Genomic DNA, 19,397 nt, shown 5'->3' with positions numbered 1-19,397 from the left:
TAATCCCAGCATTTCGGGAGGCTGAGGCAGGTGGATCACGAGGTCAAGTGATCGAGACCATCCTGGCCAACATGGTGAAACCCCGTTTCTACTAAAAATACAAAAATTAGCCGGATGTGGTGGCACACGCCTGTAGCTCCAGCTACTTGGGAGGCTGAGGCAGGAGAATTGCTTGAACCCGGGAGGCAGAGGTTGCAGTGAGCTGAGACCACACCACTGCACTGCACTCCAGCCTGGGAGACACAGTGAGACTCTGTCTCAAAAAGAAAAGACAAGATACCACTACATACCTATTAGACTGCCAAATCCAAAATGCTGGCACCACCAAATGCTGGCAGAAATGCGGAGCGACAGAAACTCGCATTCATTGGTGTTGGCAATGCAGAATGGTACAGCTACTTCGGAGGACAGTGTGGCAGTCTCTCAGAATCCTAAACATACTCGTAGAACACAAACCAGCAACAGTGCTCCCCAGTACTTACACAGATGGGCTGAAAACTTGTGCCCACAAAGAAATCTGCACGTGCATGTTTATGGCAGCTTTACTGATCATTGCCAAAAACTTGGAAGGAACCAAGATATCCTTCAATAAATGTCTTAACTACATTCTGGTTGTTATAACAAAATACCATCACACTGCGTAGCTGAGGCAGGAGGATCACTTGAGCCTGGGAGGTTGAAGCTGCTGTGAGCTGAGATTGAGATCACGCCACTGCACTCCAGCCTGGGTGACAGAATGAGAGACCCTGTCTCCAAAAAAAAAAAAAAAAAAGTACAGTTTTGGTTTTTTTTTTTTTTTTTTTTGAGACGGAGTCTGGCTCTGTCGCCCAGGCTGGAGTGCAGTGGCCGGATCTCAGCTCACTGCAAGCTCCACCTCCCGGGTTCCCGCCATTCTCCTGCCTCAGCCTCCCGAGTAGCTGGGACTACAGGTGCCCGCCACCTCGCCCGGCTAGTTTTTTGTATTTTTTAGTAGAGACGGGGTTTCACCATATTAGCCAGGATGGTCTCGATCTCCTGACCTCGTGATCCGCCCGTCTCGGCCTCCCAAAGTGCTGGGATTACAGGCTTGAGCCACCGCGCCCGGCCTCAGTTTTGGTTTTTGCTGTGGTTGGGCTCCTGGAGTGAGAACTCTGGATCCCAGCTGCAAGATGAGGAATCTGGAGCCAAGAGAAGGAAAATAATGAGTTTCCCAACTCATACGGCTGGTTAAGTAAAAGAGCTAGGATTCCAAACTCAGGTTTCCTGCCTCCGGAGTAGCTGGGATTCCAGGCATGCGCCACCACGCCCGGCTAATTTTTTTGCATTTTTAGTAGAGACGGGGTTTCGCCATGTTGGCCAGGCTGGTCTCGAACTCCTGACCTCAGGGGATCCACCTGCCTCAGTCTCCCAAAGTGCTAGGGTTATAGGCGTGAGCCACCGCATCTGGCCCACCCAAGATTATTAAAGTAAGCGTTCAGAAGCAACGCCCTACTGGACAGGCGCAGTGGCTCATGCCTGTAATCCCAGCACTTTGGGAGGCGGAGGCGGGCGGGTCACCTGAGATTGGGAATTCGAGACCAGCCTGCTCGACACTGTGAAACCGTCTCCGTTAAAAATACAAAAATCAGCTGGGTGTGGTGGTGCATGCCTGTAATCCCAGCTACTGGGAGGCTGAGGCACAAGAATTGCTTGAACCTGGGAGGCAGAGGTTGCAGTGCGCTGACATCGTGCTACTGCACTCCAGCCTGGGCGACAGAGCAGTCTCAAAAAAAAAAAAAAAAAAAATAAGATAAAATAATAGATTAAAAAAAAAGCAACCCCCTAGTGACTTCTTAGAGCAAATCATCACACAGTTGGGGTAAAATTCTGAAGTGGATTAAGGGAGGGGTGCTGGTTTGCCTGGATAGTACATGAACTTAGTGCTGGATTTGACCAAATATGTAACTGGACCACAGAAAAATTAGTACAGGGTGCATTAATCAGAGGCAACAATGTTTTGTACTTAAGTACACGGAAGACACCAAGAGAACAGTACTTTTCATGGTTAGACACATTTCTTAGGTATTTTTTCTATTTTGGGGTTCTTTTGGGATATAATTCGTCCTGTTTTCATATTTTTTTTTTTTTTTACTGACATGTAAGATAAATGTATGTAATTGTGGGCTTAATTGTAATGTAAGAGTTTTCACATTTAAGTTCCAGTCATTTCATTTTATCGCTGTGTCTGTGTACAGAATGCTAAAAGAATAAGACATAAAAAATAAAAGTACAGTTATAAACACCTCTTTTAAAAGGCAGACACTGTTCGCTTGGGCAAAAAAAAGTGAGATCCAACTACATGCTATCTACAAGAAACCCGCCCTAAATACAACAAGTAAAAGAAAGCTAAATGGAGTGTGGGTTCTGGCTCGGACTGTGGCATGTAAAGAACACATTGGAGGAAAAGGTGAAATCCCAGTAAAGTCTGGGATTTAGTTACACTAATGCATCCTGTCAGTATCTGTAACAAAGCACTTTTGTTGATGCTTCTGATGACAGCATCAGATGAAACTGGGCATAAAATACGCTGGACTGCGTATGATCTTTGCAACTTTTCTTTTTTTGGAGACAAGAGTTTCACTTTTTTTTTTTTTTTTTTTGAGACGGAGTCTCGCTCTGTCGCCCAGGCTGGAGTGCAGTGGCCGGATCTCAGCTCACTGCAAGCTCCGCCTCCCGGGTTCCCGCTATTCTCCTGCTTCAGCCTCCCGAGTAGCTCGACTACAGGCGCCGCCACCTCGCCCGGCTAGTTTTTTGTATTTTTTTTTTAGTAGAGATGGGGTTTCACCGTGTTAGCCAGGATGGTCTCGATCTCCTGACCTCGTGATCCGCCCGTCTCGGCCTCCCAAAGTGCTGGGATTACAGGTTTAGGCTTGAGCCACCGCGCCCGGCCGACCTGAGTTTCACTCTTGATGCCCAGGCTGGAGTGCAATGGCGTAACCTCGGCTCACTGCAACCTCGGCCTCCTGGATTCAAGCGATTCTCCTGCCTCAGCCTCCGGAGTAGCCGGGATTACAGATGCACGCGTCACCGCGCCCAGCTAATTTTTGTATTCTTAGTAGAGACAGGACTTCACCTTGTCGGTCAGGCTGATCTTGAACTCCTGACCTCAGGTGATCCACCCACCTTGGCCTCCCAAAGTGTTGGGATTACAGGTGTGAGCCACCGCGCCCGGCCTTGGCAAGGTTTTGAATAAATCCAAAATTATTCCGGAACAAAAAGTGTGGTACCAAAACAAAAAAACGAAAACAAAAAACAAAACCCAAACAAAAACAAACGAAAACAACCCCCCACCCGACACACAGTAAAATAACGGAAAAAGATCTATGCTAGCACTAACAAAATAATACATACTTATGAAAATGGCATGTGCTTTTCAAGCTAAAAGTTCATAATGGTACAAAATAAGGAGGAAAACTGCCTCTTAAATCCTACCACTCGCTGTGACACAGTGACCGGTCCCTGCAGCAGACCGGATAATTTGTATCCGAGTCCTGGATGGAAACAGATGGCTCTCAAAAGGTGGCGCGGAGTTCAGAGAAATGCCTATGTACAGATTTGGTCCAATGCCTCAGCCTGACCTCAGTGACCTTTGGGGGTCCGCTCCGCGCCCACCCTTACACACCTGTGACCCCACACACTTCCACCCCAGCGCCCCTGCCAATGCTACACCCATCCCCCTCCAACCGGGCCAGCTTCCAGCCTCCGTCCATCTGAACTCGCCGCGCCCCCTCCACTGCGCCCTTCCAGATTCATTGACTAGGGAAGCCCGCTCTTCCGGGGGGAGCTGTTCCTCACCCCCTTTCTTTATCATTCTGTCCCCAGGGCTTCCACATCACGGTGCGGTGGACAATCCCGTAACTCTTGTCACGCCAGTGTACATGGAGGAACAGTAATGGCTCCCACTGACTCAGTTAAAACAAGGTTGCGGCCGGGCGCGGTGGCTCACGCCCGTAATCCCATCACTTGGGAGGCCGAGGAGGACGGATCATGAGATTAGGAGCTCGAGACCAGCCTGGCCAACAGGGTGAAACCCCATCTTTACTAAAAATACAAAAATTAGCCGGGTATAGGGGCGCGCGCCTGTAATCCCAGCTACTCCGGAGGCTGAGGCAGGAGAATTGCTTGAACCCGGGAGGCGGAGGTTGCAGTGAGGCGAGATCGCGCCACTGCACTCCATCCTGGGCGATGACACAGCAAGAGCAATACTCCGTCTCCGAGAACGAGAACAACAACAACAACAAAACGGGGCTGCGTGGGACGCAAAAACAGCTACTGCGGCCTCACTTGTCCCCTCGGGGCCACCGTACCCACCCAGACTTCCGGCCTGCCTTAAAATGCTCATGCGCTAGTGCGTGGGCGGGAGGGCGGGCTCAAGGGTAGCTCGTGGCGGTCATTGGCTGTGCCGGGCCGAGCGAGGCGGGGCGAGGTCGCCGCGTGACGTCAGGACGCCGCGGTCAGGACGTCGAAGCCAAAGAAGACCAGAGCCAGCCGGGTGGCCGATCGGTGTCGTGGCCGTGTTGCTAATCGCCTGGGTGGTTGTTGGCGTGTCCCTGCAGCGAAGGGTCCTGGTTGGTAAGGGGAGCGGCGGGCGAGCAGGCGGGCGGGGATAGCATCTCCTTTCGGTCTTGAGTCCCGCGAGCCCCGAGGCCTTCTCGGCTGTCGCAGCAGCAGACGCCGCGCGCGAGCGTCGACAGGGTGTGGCGGGGCAGGGGGCAGCCACTGCGCCTGCGCACCGGGCCTGGGGGCGCGCGTTCGGGCACTAGCGCGCGTGCGCCTTAGTCTTCCACTCTCCGTCCCTCTTCCTCGGAGTTCTTGGGGCCCCGGGGCGCGCCCCTCACTCTCCATTGGCCGGATGTTGCCCCGGGCGACGGGCGACTCCAGCGATTCTGTCTGGGGCGTGGTGCGCAGGCGCGGCCTGAGCAGTGGCTCCGTGGCCAGTCTTGGGGATCCGGGCGGCCTCCTCCACCCGGCGTCCTCCTTTGCCTTCGCCCAGCCTGCGGGACGCCCAGGTGCTCCCGGGACCCCAGGCCTCACGTCTGGTGCCTGTCCCCGTTCTTGAGACCCGTCCGGGAGTCTTCTTCCCAGCCCCCAACTCCTGACCTTGTTTCTGATCTCCCTTCTGCCCGGGGGCTCCTTTTCCTGTGTCCCCGCCACGATCCCTCGTCTCTACTCACGCCCTGTGTCTTGTTTAAGTTAAGCCTTTGCGTTTCTAGGGCTTTCCCCCAGCTCCAGACTCCTGTTCCTGTCCCGTCAACTTGTGAGAATTCCGGTTCTCCTGCAGGATTCATTATCCTACTTATCAGTTACTCCCTCTCGGGAGTTTAGGCTTCGCAGTCCTCGCCCCGGAGACACTCCACTTTTCTTCCAGTTCTCTCTACCCCACTCTTAATTCCTTGAACATGTTTTGGGTCTTCTTTGGCATTCCCAAAGCTTTATGTCCAGACACCCAACCAAGGTGATCCCGTTTCTCTCCCAGCCCTACCCCTGCTTCCCGTGGAAGTAGGCAGGGGTAGTCCCACTGAGGACTCCCACGTCGGTCTCTTTACTGGCCTTCAGAGACCTTTTTGAAATCAGTCTCTCAGTGCTAAGAACCCGTTTCTTCACGTTGGGGTTCACGTCGGCATTGTCTTTTTTAGAGTTCTCGGAAACCTTTCCACTCTCTCAGCCTTAAGGGTTCCCTCAGACATTTCTCATTATAGCATCCATTCTGTTGGTTCAGGTTCCTTTCACAACCCGTATTCCCTAGAATTTTTTTTTTTTTTTTTTTTTGGAGACAGAGTTTCGCTCTTGCTGCCCAGGCTGAAGAGCAATGGTGCGCAATCTCAACTCACTGCCCTCCGCCTCCCGTGTTCAAGCGATTCTCCTGCCTCAGCCTCCCTAGTAGCTGGGATTACAAGCATGTGCCACCATGCCCAGCTAATTTTGTATTTTTAGTAGAGACGGGGTTACTCCATGTTGGTTAGGCTGGTCTCAAACTCCCGACCTCAGGTGACCCGCCTGCCTCGGCCTCCCAAAGTGCTGGGATTATAGGCGTGAGCCACCACACCTGGCCCCTAGAATTTTTTTTAGAACTTCTCCCCTTGGTGGAGGCACTCCCACCTTCTCGACCTTTCGTCACACCCTCTCTTTGCTCACATGGATTTTAGACCCTCCTCCTTCCTTTTGGGAATTCTGTTCAGGCTTCCCTGTTTCCAAATCCTTTGTTTTCCACCTGGAGCACTACAAAGCGGCCAGGGGCTTCTCCTCATCCTCCAGCCTTTTTAGGCCACACCCAGAACTCCTCAGATCCTTGACCCCAGTGGCTTCTCTGTCAGCCTCCGCTTTTCTACTTGGCTTTTCGTGAGTCCATCTACTTTTCTTCCCCACTTTGTGACATGTTTTTAGCTCCCCCTTAAGTCTCCCTAACTCGTTCTTTTTCTCACAGACAGTGAAAAAGCAGTCTGGCTCCCGAGGTCCACCCCTTCTACCCCAAGGTCCAGATGGCGGCCAACGTGGGTGATCAACGTGGCACAGATTGGTTAGTGAGGCGAGAGGGATGGAGGCCGGCCGGGAGGGAGAGAGGAAGCGAGACCCAGTGCTGTCCTCTGGGGTGGGACCTCAGGTGGCCTCAGGGGAAGTGATGCCACAATCCCTGTGGGTGGGGGGGTGGTGAGGCAGACACAGAGGGAAGCATTTGGTTGTGTGGAGAGGGCAAGCCTTACCTCTTTGAGCTTTCATGTTTCACAGTACAGTGCTTGCTTTGCAGAATTGTGATGATTCATTCAAGCAGGTATCATTAGGAGGCAGGTTCCCAACACTCAATACACAGTCATTTATTTGTTTTTCTGCAAACTCCTTATTTTTTCTCCAAATAGCGTGATAACCTGCTGACTGGGGTGATGTCAGACGGAATTCATGGATTCATGATAGACATAGCCCTAGGAGGTGCCAGGGCCTGTGTTCAGTTCTGTGGGTTCTGCTCATTGTTGTGTTTGGTTTTAACAACTCCTGTGTGCCAGGCTCTCGGATAAGTACCTTAAGTGGGTGATCTCATTTGTCCCTCCCAGAAGACTCTGAAGCAGAAACCCTTTGTCAGCATAGTACAGATTAGAAAACTTAGGCTTAGATAGGTAATAACAGTTAGATTTGGGATCCAGGGGCTGGAATTTGCCTCCCAACTTGCCCACCTGTGTACAGTGGGGAGAACAGGTATGACTTGAAGTCCTCTCTCTGTAGGTCTTCTCAGTACAGCATGGTGGCTGGGGCAGGCCGAGAGAATGGCATGGAGACGCCAATGCACGAGAACCCGGAGTGGGAGAAGGCCCGCCAGGCCCTGGCCAGCATCAGCAAGTCAGGAGCCGCCGGCAGCTCTGCCAAGTCCAGCAGCAATGGGCCTGTGGCCAGTGCACAAGTGAGAAGGACATGGGGCTGGGGTACCCTGAGCCAGTGGCCGTGGGAGAGACACAGTCTGGCGTCCTCTTGTGTCATTCGGACGGGGTGCTCTGAGGGGAAACATAAAAAGATGTTCCAGGGTATCTAAGTCTGAACAGGGAAAAGTTCCGTTTCCTTGAGGAACCTGGGGTGTGGTGTGGTTCTGAAGAGGGAGGCCACGCCCATGCCCCTGGTTTCTAAGGTGTGTGAGTCTCATGGTGGAGACGGTGGCTCACTTTGCAGATACGTGAACCCAGTTTCATCCCTTGGCAATTACCCACCAGTCAACCACAGGCTTGCCATTTGGGGGCCGTGTGCCTGTGGATTTGGGCTGCTGACGGCACATGTGCCTCTCTGGTTCCCCAGTACGTGTCCCAGGCGGAAGCCTCGGCTTTGCAACAGCAGCAGTACTACCAGTGGTACCAGCAGTACAACTATGCCTACCCCTACGGCTACTACTACCCCATGGTGAGTGCCCAGCCGGTGGGGCGGGGCCGGGGGGGCGGAGTCGGCCGGGATGGGGCGGGGCCGGGGGGCGGAGTCAGCCGGGATGCCGCCCGCTGGTGGATGCACTGGAGATAGCAGTGATAACTGCTAGAAACCCTCTACTTGCCCATGAGGTGCATTCCAAGGTCCCCACCACGAGCCACAAGGTCCTACATACCTGGTTCTGGTCCCTTCTCTCCCCATGCTCATTCTGCCATGGCCATCGAAGCAGAGACCTCCGTGATGCCCGCCCCCGCCAGGCCCACTCTTGCTTTGCCCTGGCTGCAGTGCTCCCTGTGTTGCCGCCTCTTGGAGGTCTCTGCTCAGATGCCGCCTTCAGAGAGCCTCTACCTGACACACTGATGGAAAGTAGCATTCCTGCCTTGCAACCTGTCTCTCTCCCTTTCTTTGCCTTTTTATTGTTCATGATCCTTATTGCTGGATATATTACATATTGATGTATACGGCTGGGCATGTAATTCAAGCACAAGCTTCATTAGAGCATGGGTTTTCCTTCTTACTGTTCGTTGTGGTGCTTAGAAAAGTTGGCACTCAGTATTGTTGATTATATTCTTCTGAGAACTAGCTAAGTGAGAGGTGGGATTGACAGGTTTTTCTTTTTTTAGTATATGAGAGGGTGTGGTGCATTAATATAGTGGAGAGAGAAAGGGGTGAGGGATTGGTAGAGGGCCATGGCTGGTGTAGTTCCTGAGCGGGCTGGGGAAGTGGAAAGGGCAGGCCTCCCACTAAACCCTCCCTCCCTGCACCTTTGCAGAGCATGTACCAGAGCTACGGCTCCCCTTCCCAGTATGGGATGGCCAGCTCCTATGGCTCAGCCACACCCCAGCAGCCATCCGCACCCCAGCACCAAGGGACTCTGAACCAGGTAACACCCTAGCCCAGCTCCCATGCTGTGCTCAAGCAGAGGAAATGTAGATTTTTGAATGAGCTGTCAATGAGGAATGGCCTGTGCTCCTTAAACTGCTTTCTTCCTTCCAAGCAACTCCTGATCTGAAAATGAGGAGGACAAAGCATAGTGTTTGAACCTAGGGTGGGTTTAAGGCTGAGCCAAGGCTAGACCTGAGATGTTGAAAGACATCTTTTGCCCCAGTGTGGTCACCCACACGCGTGCGCACACGGGTTGGGTTTTGCATTTAAGGTGCAGCTTGGAGGAATGGCCGGGCTAGTGCCTAGGAGGCAGGTAGACGTGGGTTTGAATCCCAGCGTGCCCACCCCTGGTGTAATTACGTACGCATCTCAGTCCGCTCTCGGAAGCAGGAAGGATGGTAGCCTCGTCCTCGTGCTTCATGAGTGTGTGCGCTCAGATGGCAGCGCTGGAGTGGGTGTGTTGTCGGTGGCTGTTACTCCAGCATTGAGACGCTGCCAGTTGCTGCTTCGTAGCTCAGGGCCCTGGGAAGTTGCTTAGTCTCTGAGCTGGAGCCTTGTCAGCTGTGAAAAGGTTGTTAACAAATGTTAACCTCAGAGAGCTACTGAGGACTCGAATGAGCACATGTGGGAAGGTCACGGGAGGGTTGAGTGCTGTGACCACTGTGTCCTCATGGTGAGGGCTGAGTGCCACTCGCCAGCTCCCGAATCTGCCTCCCGTGCTTAGCGCCTGCTTCCTTCTGCAGCCCCCAGTCCCCGGCATGGATGAGAGCATGTCCTACCAGGCTCCCCCTCAGCAGCTGCCGTCGGCTCAGCCCCCTCAGCCCTCAAATCCCCCGCATGGGGCTCACACGCTGAACAGTGGCCCTCAGCCTGGGACAGCTCCAGCCACGCAGCACAGCCCGGCGGGGCCCGCCACAGGCCAGGCCTATGGGCCACACGGCTACACTGAAGCTGCCAAGCCCAAGAAGAGTCAACAACTGTGGAACCGCATGAAACGTAAGTCGGCAGAGCCCTGCGGGGCTCGAGGGGTGGGGCCCGCGCAGCTCCTGGGTGTGAGGCGTATGCTGTGTGCTGCTCCTTATTTCTGGGTGTTGTGATCGCCAGGCTTGGGGTGGGGCCCGCGCAGCTCCTGGGTGTGAGGCGTATGCTGTGTGCTGCTCCTTATTTCTGGGTGTTGTGATCGCCAGGCTTGGGGTGGGGCCCGCGCAGCTCCTGGGTGTGAGGCGTATGCTGTGTGCTGCTCCTTATTTCTGGGTGTTGTGATCGCCAGGCTTGGGGTGGGGCGTATGCTGTGTGCTGCTCCTTATTTCTGGGTGTTGTGATCGCCAGGCTTGGGGTGGGGCCCGCGCAGCTCCTGGGTGTGAGGCGTATGCTGTGTGCTGCTCCTTATTTCTGGGTGTTGTGATCGCCAGGCTTGGGGTGGGGCCCGCGCAGCTCCTGGGTGTGAGGCGTATGCTGTGTGCTGCTCCTTATTTCTGGGTGTTGTGATCGCCAGGCTTGGGGTGGGGCCCGCGCAGCTCCTGGGTGTGAGGCGTATGCTGTGTGCTGCTCCTTATTTCTGGGTGTTGTGATCGCCAGGCTTGGGGTGGGGCCCGCGCAGCTCCTGGGTGTGAGGCGTATGCTGTGTGCTGCTCCTTGTTTCTGGGTGTTGTGATCGCCAGGCTTGGGGTGGGGCCCGCGCAGCTCCTGGGTGTGAGGCGTATGCTGTGTGCTGCTCCTTATTTCTGGGTGTTGTGATCGCCAGGCTTGGGGTGGGGCGTATGCTGTGTGCTGCTCCTTATTTCTGGGTGTTGTGATCGCCAGGCTTGGGGTGGGGCCCGCGCAGCTCCTGGGTGTGAGGCGTATGCTGTGTGCTGCTCCTTATTTCTGGGTGTTGTGATCGCCAGGCTTGGGGTGGGGCCCGCGCAGCTCCTGGGTGTGAGGCGTATGCTGTGTGCTGCTCCTTATTTCTGGGTGTTGTGATCGCCAGGCTTGGGGTGGGGCCCGCGCAGCTCCTGGGTGTGAGGCGTATGCTGTGTGCTGCTCCTTATTTCTGGGTGTTGTGATCGCCAGGCTTGGGGTGGGGCCCGCGCAGCTCCTGGGTGTGAGGCGTATGCTGTGTGCTGCTCCTTGTTTCTGGGTGTTGTGATCGCCAGGCTTGGGGTGGGGCCCGCGCAGCTCCTGGGTGTGAGGCGTATGCTGTGTGCTGCTCCTTGTTTCTGGGTGTTGTGATCGCCAGGCTTGGGGTGGGGCCCGCGCAGCTCCTGGGTGTGAGGCGTATGCTGTGTGCTGCTCCTTATTTCTGGGTGTTGTGATCGCCAGGCTTGGGGTGGGGCGTATGCTGTGTGCTGCTCCTTATTTCTGGGTGTTGTGATCGCCAGGCTTGGGGTGGGGCCCGCGCAGCTCCTGGGTGTGAGGCGTATGCTGTGTGCTGCTCCTTATTTCTGGGTGTTGTGATCGCCAGGCTTGGGGTGGGGCCCGCGCAGCTCCTGGGTGTGAGGCGTATGCTGTGTGCTGCTCCTTATTTCTGGGTGTTGTGATCGCCAGGCTTGGGGTGGGGCCCGCGCAGCTCCTGGGTGTGAGGCGTATGCTGTGTGCTGCTCCTTGTTTCTGGGTGTTGTGATCGCCAGGCTTGGGGTGGGGCCCGCGCAGCTCCTGGGTGTGAGGCGTATGCTGTGTGCTGCTCCTTGTTTCTGGGTGTTGTGATCGCCAGGCTTGGGGTGGGGCCCGCGCAGCTCCTGGGTGTGAGGCGTATGCTGTGTGCTGCTCCTTATTTCTGGGTGTTGTGATCGCCAGGCTTGGGGTGGGGCGTATGCTGTGTGCTGCTCCTTATTTCTGGGTGTTGTGATCGCCAGGCTTGGGGTGGGGCCCGCGCAGCTCCTGGGTGTGAGGCGTATGCTGTGTGCTGCTCCTTATTTCTGGGTGTTGTGATCGCCAGGCTTGGGGTGGGGCCCGCGCAGCTCCTGGGTGTGAGGCGTATGCTGTGTGCTGCTCCTTATTTCTGGGTGTTGTGATCGCCAGGCTTGGGGTGGGGCCCACACAGCTCCTGGGTGTGAGGCGTATGCTGTGTGCTGCTCCTTATTTCTGGGTGTTGTGATCGCCAGGCTTGGGGTGGGGCCCGCACAGCTCCTGGGTGTGAGGCGTATGCTGTGTGCTGCTCCTTATTTCTGGGTGTTGTGATCGCCAGGCTTGGGGTGGGGCCCGCACAGCTCCTGGGTGTGAGGCGTATGCTGTGTGCTGCTCCTTATTTCTGGGTGTTGTGATCGCCAGGCTTGGGGTGGGGCCCACACAGCTCCTGGGTGTGAGGCGTATGCTGTGTGCTGCTCCTTATTTCTGGGTGTTGTGATCGCCAGGCTTGGGGTGGGGCCCGCACAGCTCCTGGGTGTGAGGCGTATGCTGTGTGCTGCTCCTTATTTCTGGGTGTTGTGATCGCCAGGCTTGGGGTGGGGCCCGCACAGCTCCTGGGTGTGAGGCGTATGCTGTGTGCTGCTCCTTATTTCTGGGTGTTGTGATCGCCAGGCTTGGGGTGGGGCCCACACAGCTCCTGGGTGTGAGGCGTGTGCTGTGTGCTGCTCCTTATTTCTGGGTGTTGTGATCGCCAGGCTTGGGGTGGGGCTGCTTTGGACCAGGCGCATGTGTGCTGGAGCCCTCCTCTAGAACCTGACCGCTCCTCCCTGCATTTCCACATCCTGCTGTCCCCTGGGGACCTCTGGATGTGCTGGGGAATGGCCTAACCCTAGCTTTTGCTGCCTTGCAGCGGCCCCCGGGACTGGAGGTCTCAAGTTCAACATCCAGAAGCGACCGTTTGCTGTCACCACCCAGAGCTTTGGCTCCAGCGCAGAGGGCCAGCATGGCGGCTTCGGCCCCCAGCCCAACCCTGAGAAAGCTCAGAACCACAGGTGACGTCTGCCCGCTTGCCCCGTCACAGCCCCACACACTGCACTCAGCGTCTGTGGTCCAGTGCCCACCCCGAGCCTCAGTGCGCACCTCTGGAAAGGGGAGAAGGACCCTCCCTTGGGGGTTGCTGTGGGCACTGAAGGAGACAGAAGGAAAACATGGGGCCTGTGTCCCCCTGTGTGTCCGCTCAGAGTGGTGCTGGGGATGGTCTTCTGAGTCTGGGAATTCTCTACAACTGAGCCCCTCCTCTGTCCTCCCGCAGTGGGTCCTCTGCCCGGGGGAACCTGTCTGGGAAGCCCGACGACTGGCCCCAGGACATGAAAGAGTATGTGGAGCGCTGCTTCACCGCCTGTGAGTCGGAGGAGGACAAGGACCGCACGGAAAAGCTGCTCAAGGAGGTGCTGCAGGCGCGGCTGCAGGACGGCTCGGCCTATACCATTGACTGGAGCCGAGAGCCCCTGCCAGGGTTAGTGTGGGTGGGGGACGTAGGTGAGAGGGTGGTGCTGTGCGAAGCACGGGCCGGGTATGGAGGTAGGAGAGTTGGGGGTCCCAGGTACCAGGAGCTCCAAAGAGAAATGAACCGGAAAGTCGGATCCCGAGGGAATGAAGTCCTGGTTGGAAGGCCAGTGGGGTGGGATGGGGTGGGGACCATGGATGCTGGAGAGGTGTGCATTGCTTAGTGGTTAAGCGCACCCTCTGGACACAGAAAACCTGGGTTTGCGTCTCATTTCTGCACTGTAATAGCTGAGTCGCCTGGGGTAAGTGCCTTTCCTTTCAGAGGTGGGTTGGTAGATTGAGGGAGGTGGTATTGGCCGCCCTGCCGGTGTCTGGTGGGGATGGTGATGCCCTGCCATGCTGTATCCTCAGGCTGACCCGGGAACCTGTGGCCGAGAGCCCTAAGAAGAAGCGGTGGGAGGCCCCTAGCAGCCTTCACCCTCCTAGAGGTGTGGGCTCAGCGACTAGGGGCGGGGGTGCCCCGTCCCAGCGAGGGACACCGGGGGCTGGGGGTGCTGGTCGAGCCCGAGGCAACAGCTTCACCAAGTTTGGCAACCGCAACGTCTTCATGAAGGACAACAGCTCTTCGTCCAGCACAGACTCCCGCTCCCGCTCCTCCTCCAGGTCCCCAACCCGCCACTTCCGCAGAAGGTACTGAGGCTCCAGGCCTCGGTCGGGGTGGGGGGGTGTGGGGGTGTGGGGGAGGGGGGAGGTGTTTCAGGCCTGATCTTCCTGCTTCTTCCTGCAGTGACTCCCACTCAGACTCCGACAGTTCCTACTCAGGAAATGAGTGTCACCCTGTGGGCCGCAGGAACCCGCCCCCTAAGGGCCGGGGTGGTCGAGGGGCCCATATGGATCGGGGCCGAGGCAGGGCACAGCGTGGGAAGAGGTGAGACTGGGTGGGGGCTTGAGACACAGGTCAGGGTGGAGGAGGGTACTGGGGACCTGTGGGAGAAGGAGGAAGAGGGCTAGACAGGTGGATAGCCAGCTGCCAAAGAGGCGAGGCTGTAGGGTGGCTGGAAACACCCGTCCCGCTCACTGCCCCTCACCCCTTCCTAGGCATGATCTGGCTTCCACCAAGCGCAGTCGAAAGAAGATGGCGGCGCTGGAGTGCGAGGACCCCGAGCGCGAGCTGAAGAAGCAGAAGCGGGCAGCTCGCTTCCAGCACGGACACTCCCGCCGTCTGCGCCTTGAGCCCCTGGTGCTGCAGATGAGCAGCCTGGAGAGCAGCGGGGCCGACCCTGACTGGCAGGAGCTGCAGATCGTGGGCACCTGCCCTGACATCACCAAGCACTACCTGCGCCTCACCTGTGCCCCCGACCCGTCCACCGTGCGCCCTGTGGCAGTAAGTGCCCGGCTGGGCTGGGCAGTTCTGCTCTGTGAGGCCCTGCTGGCTCAGGACTTGGAGAGCCAACCTGGGGGGTGGCAGAGGCCACACGGGGGCTCTGGTATGGCGGGGGAAGCCCGGCCAGGAAGCCTTGGCCAGTCTGCGTCCTGAGAGGAGCGCGAAGGCATACTGCTGCCCTGGATCCTGCATGGCGGGTGTGCAGTTTGGCCGGCGAATCGCTTGACCTCTGGGCCGTGGTCCCTGGCTTAGGTGACGTGGAGCATAAAGCCTTCTCCCAGGCCCATGGGCTGTGGGGCACCGGGGTCTGTGCTTCCAGGGTTTGGCGTCCTCACTGTTCTGCTGCAGAACATGTGAACAGCCGTGTGTTTACAGGGAAATGGGTGTGGGGTGGCCACTCTTAACCCATGTCTTGTGTGTTTTTTCTTTTTCTTTCTTTTTAATTGGCGGGGGAGAGAGTCTTGCTCTGTTGCCCAAGCTGGAGTACAATAGTGTGGTCTTGGCTCACTGCAACCTCCGTTCCCCGGCTTCAAGTGATTCTCCTGCCTCAGCCTCCTGAGTGGCTGGGATTATAGGCGTGCGCCACCACACCCGGCTAATTTTTGTGTTTTTAGTAGAGACGGGGTTTCACCATGTTGGCCAGGCTGGTCTCAAACTCCTGACCTCAGATGATCCGCCTGCCTTGGCCTCCCAGAGTGCTGGGATTACAGGCGTGAGCCACTGCGTCTGGCCTTGGTTTTTTTTTTTTTTTTCCTTAATGTTGCAACTCTCCCACCAAATCAGTGGAAACCCTTGCCCACCGGACCTGAACTGTGCTCCGAGTGCTAATTCTGTTTCCTTTTCCAGGTTTTGAAAAAATCGCTGTGCATGGTCAAGTCCCACTGGAAAGAGAAGCAGGACTACGCGTTTGCCTGCGAGCAGATGAAGTCGATCCGGCAGGATCTGACGGTGAGTCTCGCGCTAGGAGGGGCCTGGCCTCAGCCAGTCCTGCCTCCCGCTCCTTGTGACTCTTGTTCTCGCCCCATGGCCCCAGGTGCAGGGCATCCGCACCGAGTTCACGGTGGAGGTGTACGAGACCCACGCCCGGATCGCCTTGGAGAAGGTGAGCTGGCCTCTGCAGGCCTCCCCAGCCCCTTTCCTGCTGCTCTTTTGCCCTCGGCACCCTCACTCTGCTCTCCTCCCTCTGTGCCTCTGCCTTCCAGGGTGACCATGAAGAGTTTAACCAGTGCCAGACACAGCTCAAGTCGCTGTACGCCGAGAACTTGCCTGGCAACGTGGGCGAGTTTACTGCCTACCGAATCCTCTACTACATCTTCACCAAGAACTCGGGAGGTGAGGCCCAGTCCCCGGGACGGAGGCTGTGGTGCCCAGGGTTGAGCCCTGCTGACTTGACCCTCTTTGTCTTGGCGCTAGACATCACCACGGAGCTGGCATACCTCACACGAGAACTGAAGGCAGATCCTTGCGTGGCCCACGCCTTGGCATTAAGGACAGCCTGGGCCCTGGGCAACTACCACCGCTTTTTCCGGCTCTACTGCCATGCACCCTGCATGTCTGGCTACCTCGTGGACAAGTTTGCAGATCGGGAACGCAAGGTCGCCCTCAAAGCCATGATCAAAACGTATGTGGTGCCAAGCTCCCTTCTGCCCTTGCTCTTCCCATCCTTCAGCCTCGCACCGCCTCAGACCAGCTCTGGCCGCAGGCCTCCCCCAGCCCCCGACCCTTCTCCTGGTCCTTGCTCCCCCATCTTTCTCCATTCAGCCCTCCCCTCTCCAGTTCCTCTTGCTTTCCTTCTTGGCCACCTCTGTGTTCCGGGTCACTCCTCCCCGCCTCCCCACTGTTCCCAGCTCACTGCCTCTGGGGCCTCTTTTCCACCCCGTCTGTGCATTTCTTCCTCCTGTTCTCTCCTGCCTGGATCCCCTAGTTCACTCCTTGCTCTGGGCTTCCTCAGAACCCTGAGGTCTCTGCTTTCTCAGCTTGTCGCTGTGCTCCCACCATAGAGACCATCCAGGCAGTCTCTGGTCTAACAGGACAAGGCCCTGTCCCACGCAGCTCCTTGGAGAGCACCAGAAACACTTAGGGAGACACCTGCAATGAGGCCACACTGGGTGTGGTGCCAAAGGCCCCCAGTCAGGCCGTGCCCCTGCAGTGTCCTTTGTTCACTAGACATTGCTCTTGGCTCGCTGTGGGTAGGGGACAGTTGCTTGACTCATGTTTAGATGCATGGTTCTGTCTGGTGATTGAGGTGCCCAGGCGACGCTGGGCAATGTCAAGAGAGGTTTTTGGTTGTCACAGCAAGGGGATGCTCTTGGCATCTAGTAAGTGGAGGCCAGGGGTGCTGCCCCACCACTGCCACTGGGGCCCAGAGGTCAGTCTTGCCAAGGTGGAGAAATTCTGGTCGAAGAGGTTGACCAGTAGACTGGAGAGGCCTTGAGTGCCTGGCCACGTGGCCCTCCATGAGCTCAATCACAGCATGGAGGCCTTGAGTGCCTGGCCAGATGGTCCTCTGTTTGAGGTCATAGTCACAGCATAGTTTGGAGCTAGGGAGGGATCATCAGCCTGGAGATTGGGAGACTCATTCTGGAATCTAGTGTGGGTTAAGCCAACTTCAGGGAGAGGCTGAGCCAGGGTAGGAGTCACAGGAGAAGATGAGCATGTGGGATGCCGTGCCCAGAGCTCCATGCCAGCTTGGGAAGTTAGAGGCAGGAGACTGCCCAGTCTGCTGCCATGATGGGCCCCATGAATGGCGGCTCTCAAGCTTCCGGCTGCACAGTGGCCTGTGGTTGGACAAGCGTCCTGGTGAATGGATGCCTGATTGGCCTTGGTTGGGAACATAGCTGTGAGGCTCCTCGTGGGTGGGGCCCTAGTCTGTCAGTGACCTCATTGTGTCAGCACCTTTCCCCCAAGGAGGCTGACCCTGCCCTGCCAGCTGAGACTGGGAGATGGCGTGGACTCTGATCCCATGGCCTCCATGAAGCTCTGGCTTTGGAGCAGAAGCGGGTTCTAGGACTTAGTGCCCCTCACTTGGTGCCTTGGTTCCTGTGTGTGTAGAAAGGGTAGGGCTGCACCGCCTGTGGAAGAGGGTTCAGGGAGCTCTGAGGACCTGGGTCGTGCTAGATGCTTAGTAGTGTCGCTTAGCAGCAGCCAGAAGTGACTGCTTTCAGTATGTAGTGGTGAGTGCTGGCTGGCACCCCTGTGCCTGGCTTCCCAAAGACACTGTAATGCAGGGCAGGGGAAGCAGCGAGGGCTGCGTCCCCACGGTGGCCCTGCCAGTCCTGCCAGCCCTATCCCCTGCCACGTGTTGCTCCCTCCATCTGGCCCCTGCCCCTCAGCCAGCGGAGGAGCCCGCTGGGCCCTTCCCTGCCTGTCCCCTCTCCTTCCTGGCCCCTGCACAGGTAAGTGAGGGTGAGGGGGGGCACAGCTGGGGGCTGGGGCCACTAACCCCACCCCGGGCCCCCCCAAGCCCCTGAGGTGGGGAGGCTGGGAGGCGGGTGGGGAAGCCAGCAGGTACTGTGCTGAGGAAATCCTGTGGGTACCCGAGTGGGGGGGCCTCCCCGCTCGTGGGGCCCTCCCCTGCCCTCCCGCCCGCCCGCCTCATCACCTTCTCCTCTTGTCTCCATAGCTTCCGCCCTGCGCTGCCAGTCTCCTACCTGCAGGCCGAGCTGGCCTTCGAGGGCGAGGCCGCCTGCCGGGCCTTCCTAGAGCCCCTGGGCCTGGCCTACACGGGCCCGGACAACTCCAGCATCGACTGCCGCCTCAGCCTGGCGCAGCTGTCAGCCTTCTGAGCACCCAGCGAGGAGGGGGCGGGGGCAGGGGCTGCAGCCCCCAGCGCTGCCTTTGCGGATTCTGTTTTTGAGCCGTGGACTTGGGTTGTAAATTTATTTGTGGGGAATGGGCTCCAGGAAGAGCCACCATCCCTGCCCCCGTTTTCCCACCGGGGAGTCTGTACAGAGATTTTTCTACGTTTTTATTTTTTGCCTCAGAGGGATGGGATTGGGGAGGAGGGGATGGGCAGCGGAGGGTTGGGGGCATGGTCTGCAGGCTCATCTGTGTCCGCCTTTCACTCCACTAATGCTGTCTCAGTGTTTTCTCTCTCTCTCTTTCGAGCTTGCACTCCGGTACCCGACCCGGCGCCCTGGCCCATCCCATGCCGGGGGGCCAGTGGAAAGAAGACAGGCCATCCAGCCCGTGCCCGCCTGCGGCGGGGGCATCCAGCAAGCCCGCCCACCGCCCACTGCCTCACCTGCTTCGCCACAGACTCTTGTTCCCAGCCCCTTGGGGCCTCCGTGTTTGGGGTGAGGGGAGCTGCTTAGAGACTGTGCCCGTCCTTGGCCCCCCACCCTGAAGTGCCAGCCCCACCAGCACCAGATCCTCCGCCACCACACCGCACTGAGGACACGCCGGCCGGGCCGCCTCGTCTCAAGTTGTATAAAGTTGTCTCCGTGTCCCCTCCTCCCTCTGCCCCCAATGTTTCTTCTGATTTTTTTTTCCCCTTTCCTTCCCTCCTCCCTGCATTCCTCCCTTGGTTCAGCACAGGTAAAATGGTTCCCCTCCCTCCCTGCCTTCATGGATCACCAGCTCACGTCATGTTGCCTTCTCTTTTCTTTGTGTGTGTGTTTAAGTTATTTTTCTTCCTCCTCTCCCTTTTCTTTTTGGCCCTCCCTCCCTCCCTCTTCTGCCATGTAACTGGAGGATGTGCTATGAGTTTGCAAACAGCTGGACTGTCAGGCTGCTTTTTTTCCAGATGTTCCTCCTCTGCCTTCCCTTCCCCTCCTCTCCCCTCCCTTTCCTTCCTTCCTTCCTTTCCTTGGAGCACTGAGCACCATTTGGAAGCTTGAGAGAAACCAAAATTAAAGAGAGAGAGAGAGAGCGCACGCTC

General features: G+C 57.1%; 1 protein-coding gene across 4 annotated transcripts; it reads left to right on the top strand.

Annotated features, from left to right (window-relative positions):
* The first annotated feature begins 4,181 nt into the window (after positions 1-4,181).
* On the top strand, positions 4,182-19,390 carry LENG8 (leukocyte receptor cluster member 8). 4 transcript variants are annotated; one of them, XM_030942521.1, is made up of 16 exons: positions 4,479-4,590; positions 6,443-6,535; positions 7,234-7,408; positions 7,795-7,896; positions 8,690-8,800; positions 9,546-9,798; positions 12,539-12,680; positions 12,941-13,144; positions 13,546-13,824; positions 13,922-14,062; positions 14,233-14,518; positions 15,365-15,466; positions 15,552-15,620; positions 15,721-15,850; positions 15,932-16,139; positions 18,141-19,388. In XM_030942521.1, exons 2-16 carry the CDS (start codon positions 6,498-6,500, stop codon positions 18,301-18,303), a joined length of 2,403 nt encoding a protein of 800 aa, XP_030798381.1. In that variant the 5' UTR covers positions 4,479-4,590; positions 6,443-6,497; the 3' UTR covers positions 18,304-19,388. The 4 variants fall into 4 exon arrangements, with proteins under 4 accessions (XP_030798379.1, XP_030798378.1, XP_030798381.1 ...); XM_030942520.1 differs by having other exon boundaries at positions 4,480-4,586; positions 18,141-19,390; XM_030942519.1 differs by having other exon boundaries at positions 4,182-4,590; positions 15,932-19,390.
* Positions 19,391-19,397: the final 7 nt, after the last annotated feature.

Source organism: Rhinopithecus roxellana, chromosome 12 (assembly GCF_007565055.1).
Source record: "Rhinopithecus roxellana isolate Shanxi Qingling chromosome 12, ASM756505v1, whole genome shotgun sequence".
Taxonomy (NCBI): Eukaryota; Metazoa; Chordata; class Mammalia; order Primates; family Cercopithecidae; genus Rhinopithecus; species Rhinopithecus roxellana.
Note: the sequence above shows the minus strand (reverse complement) of the source record. Positions and strands in the feature narration are given on the sequence as shown.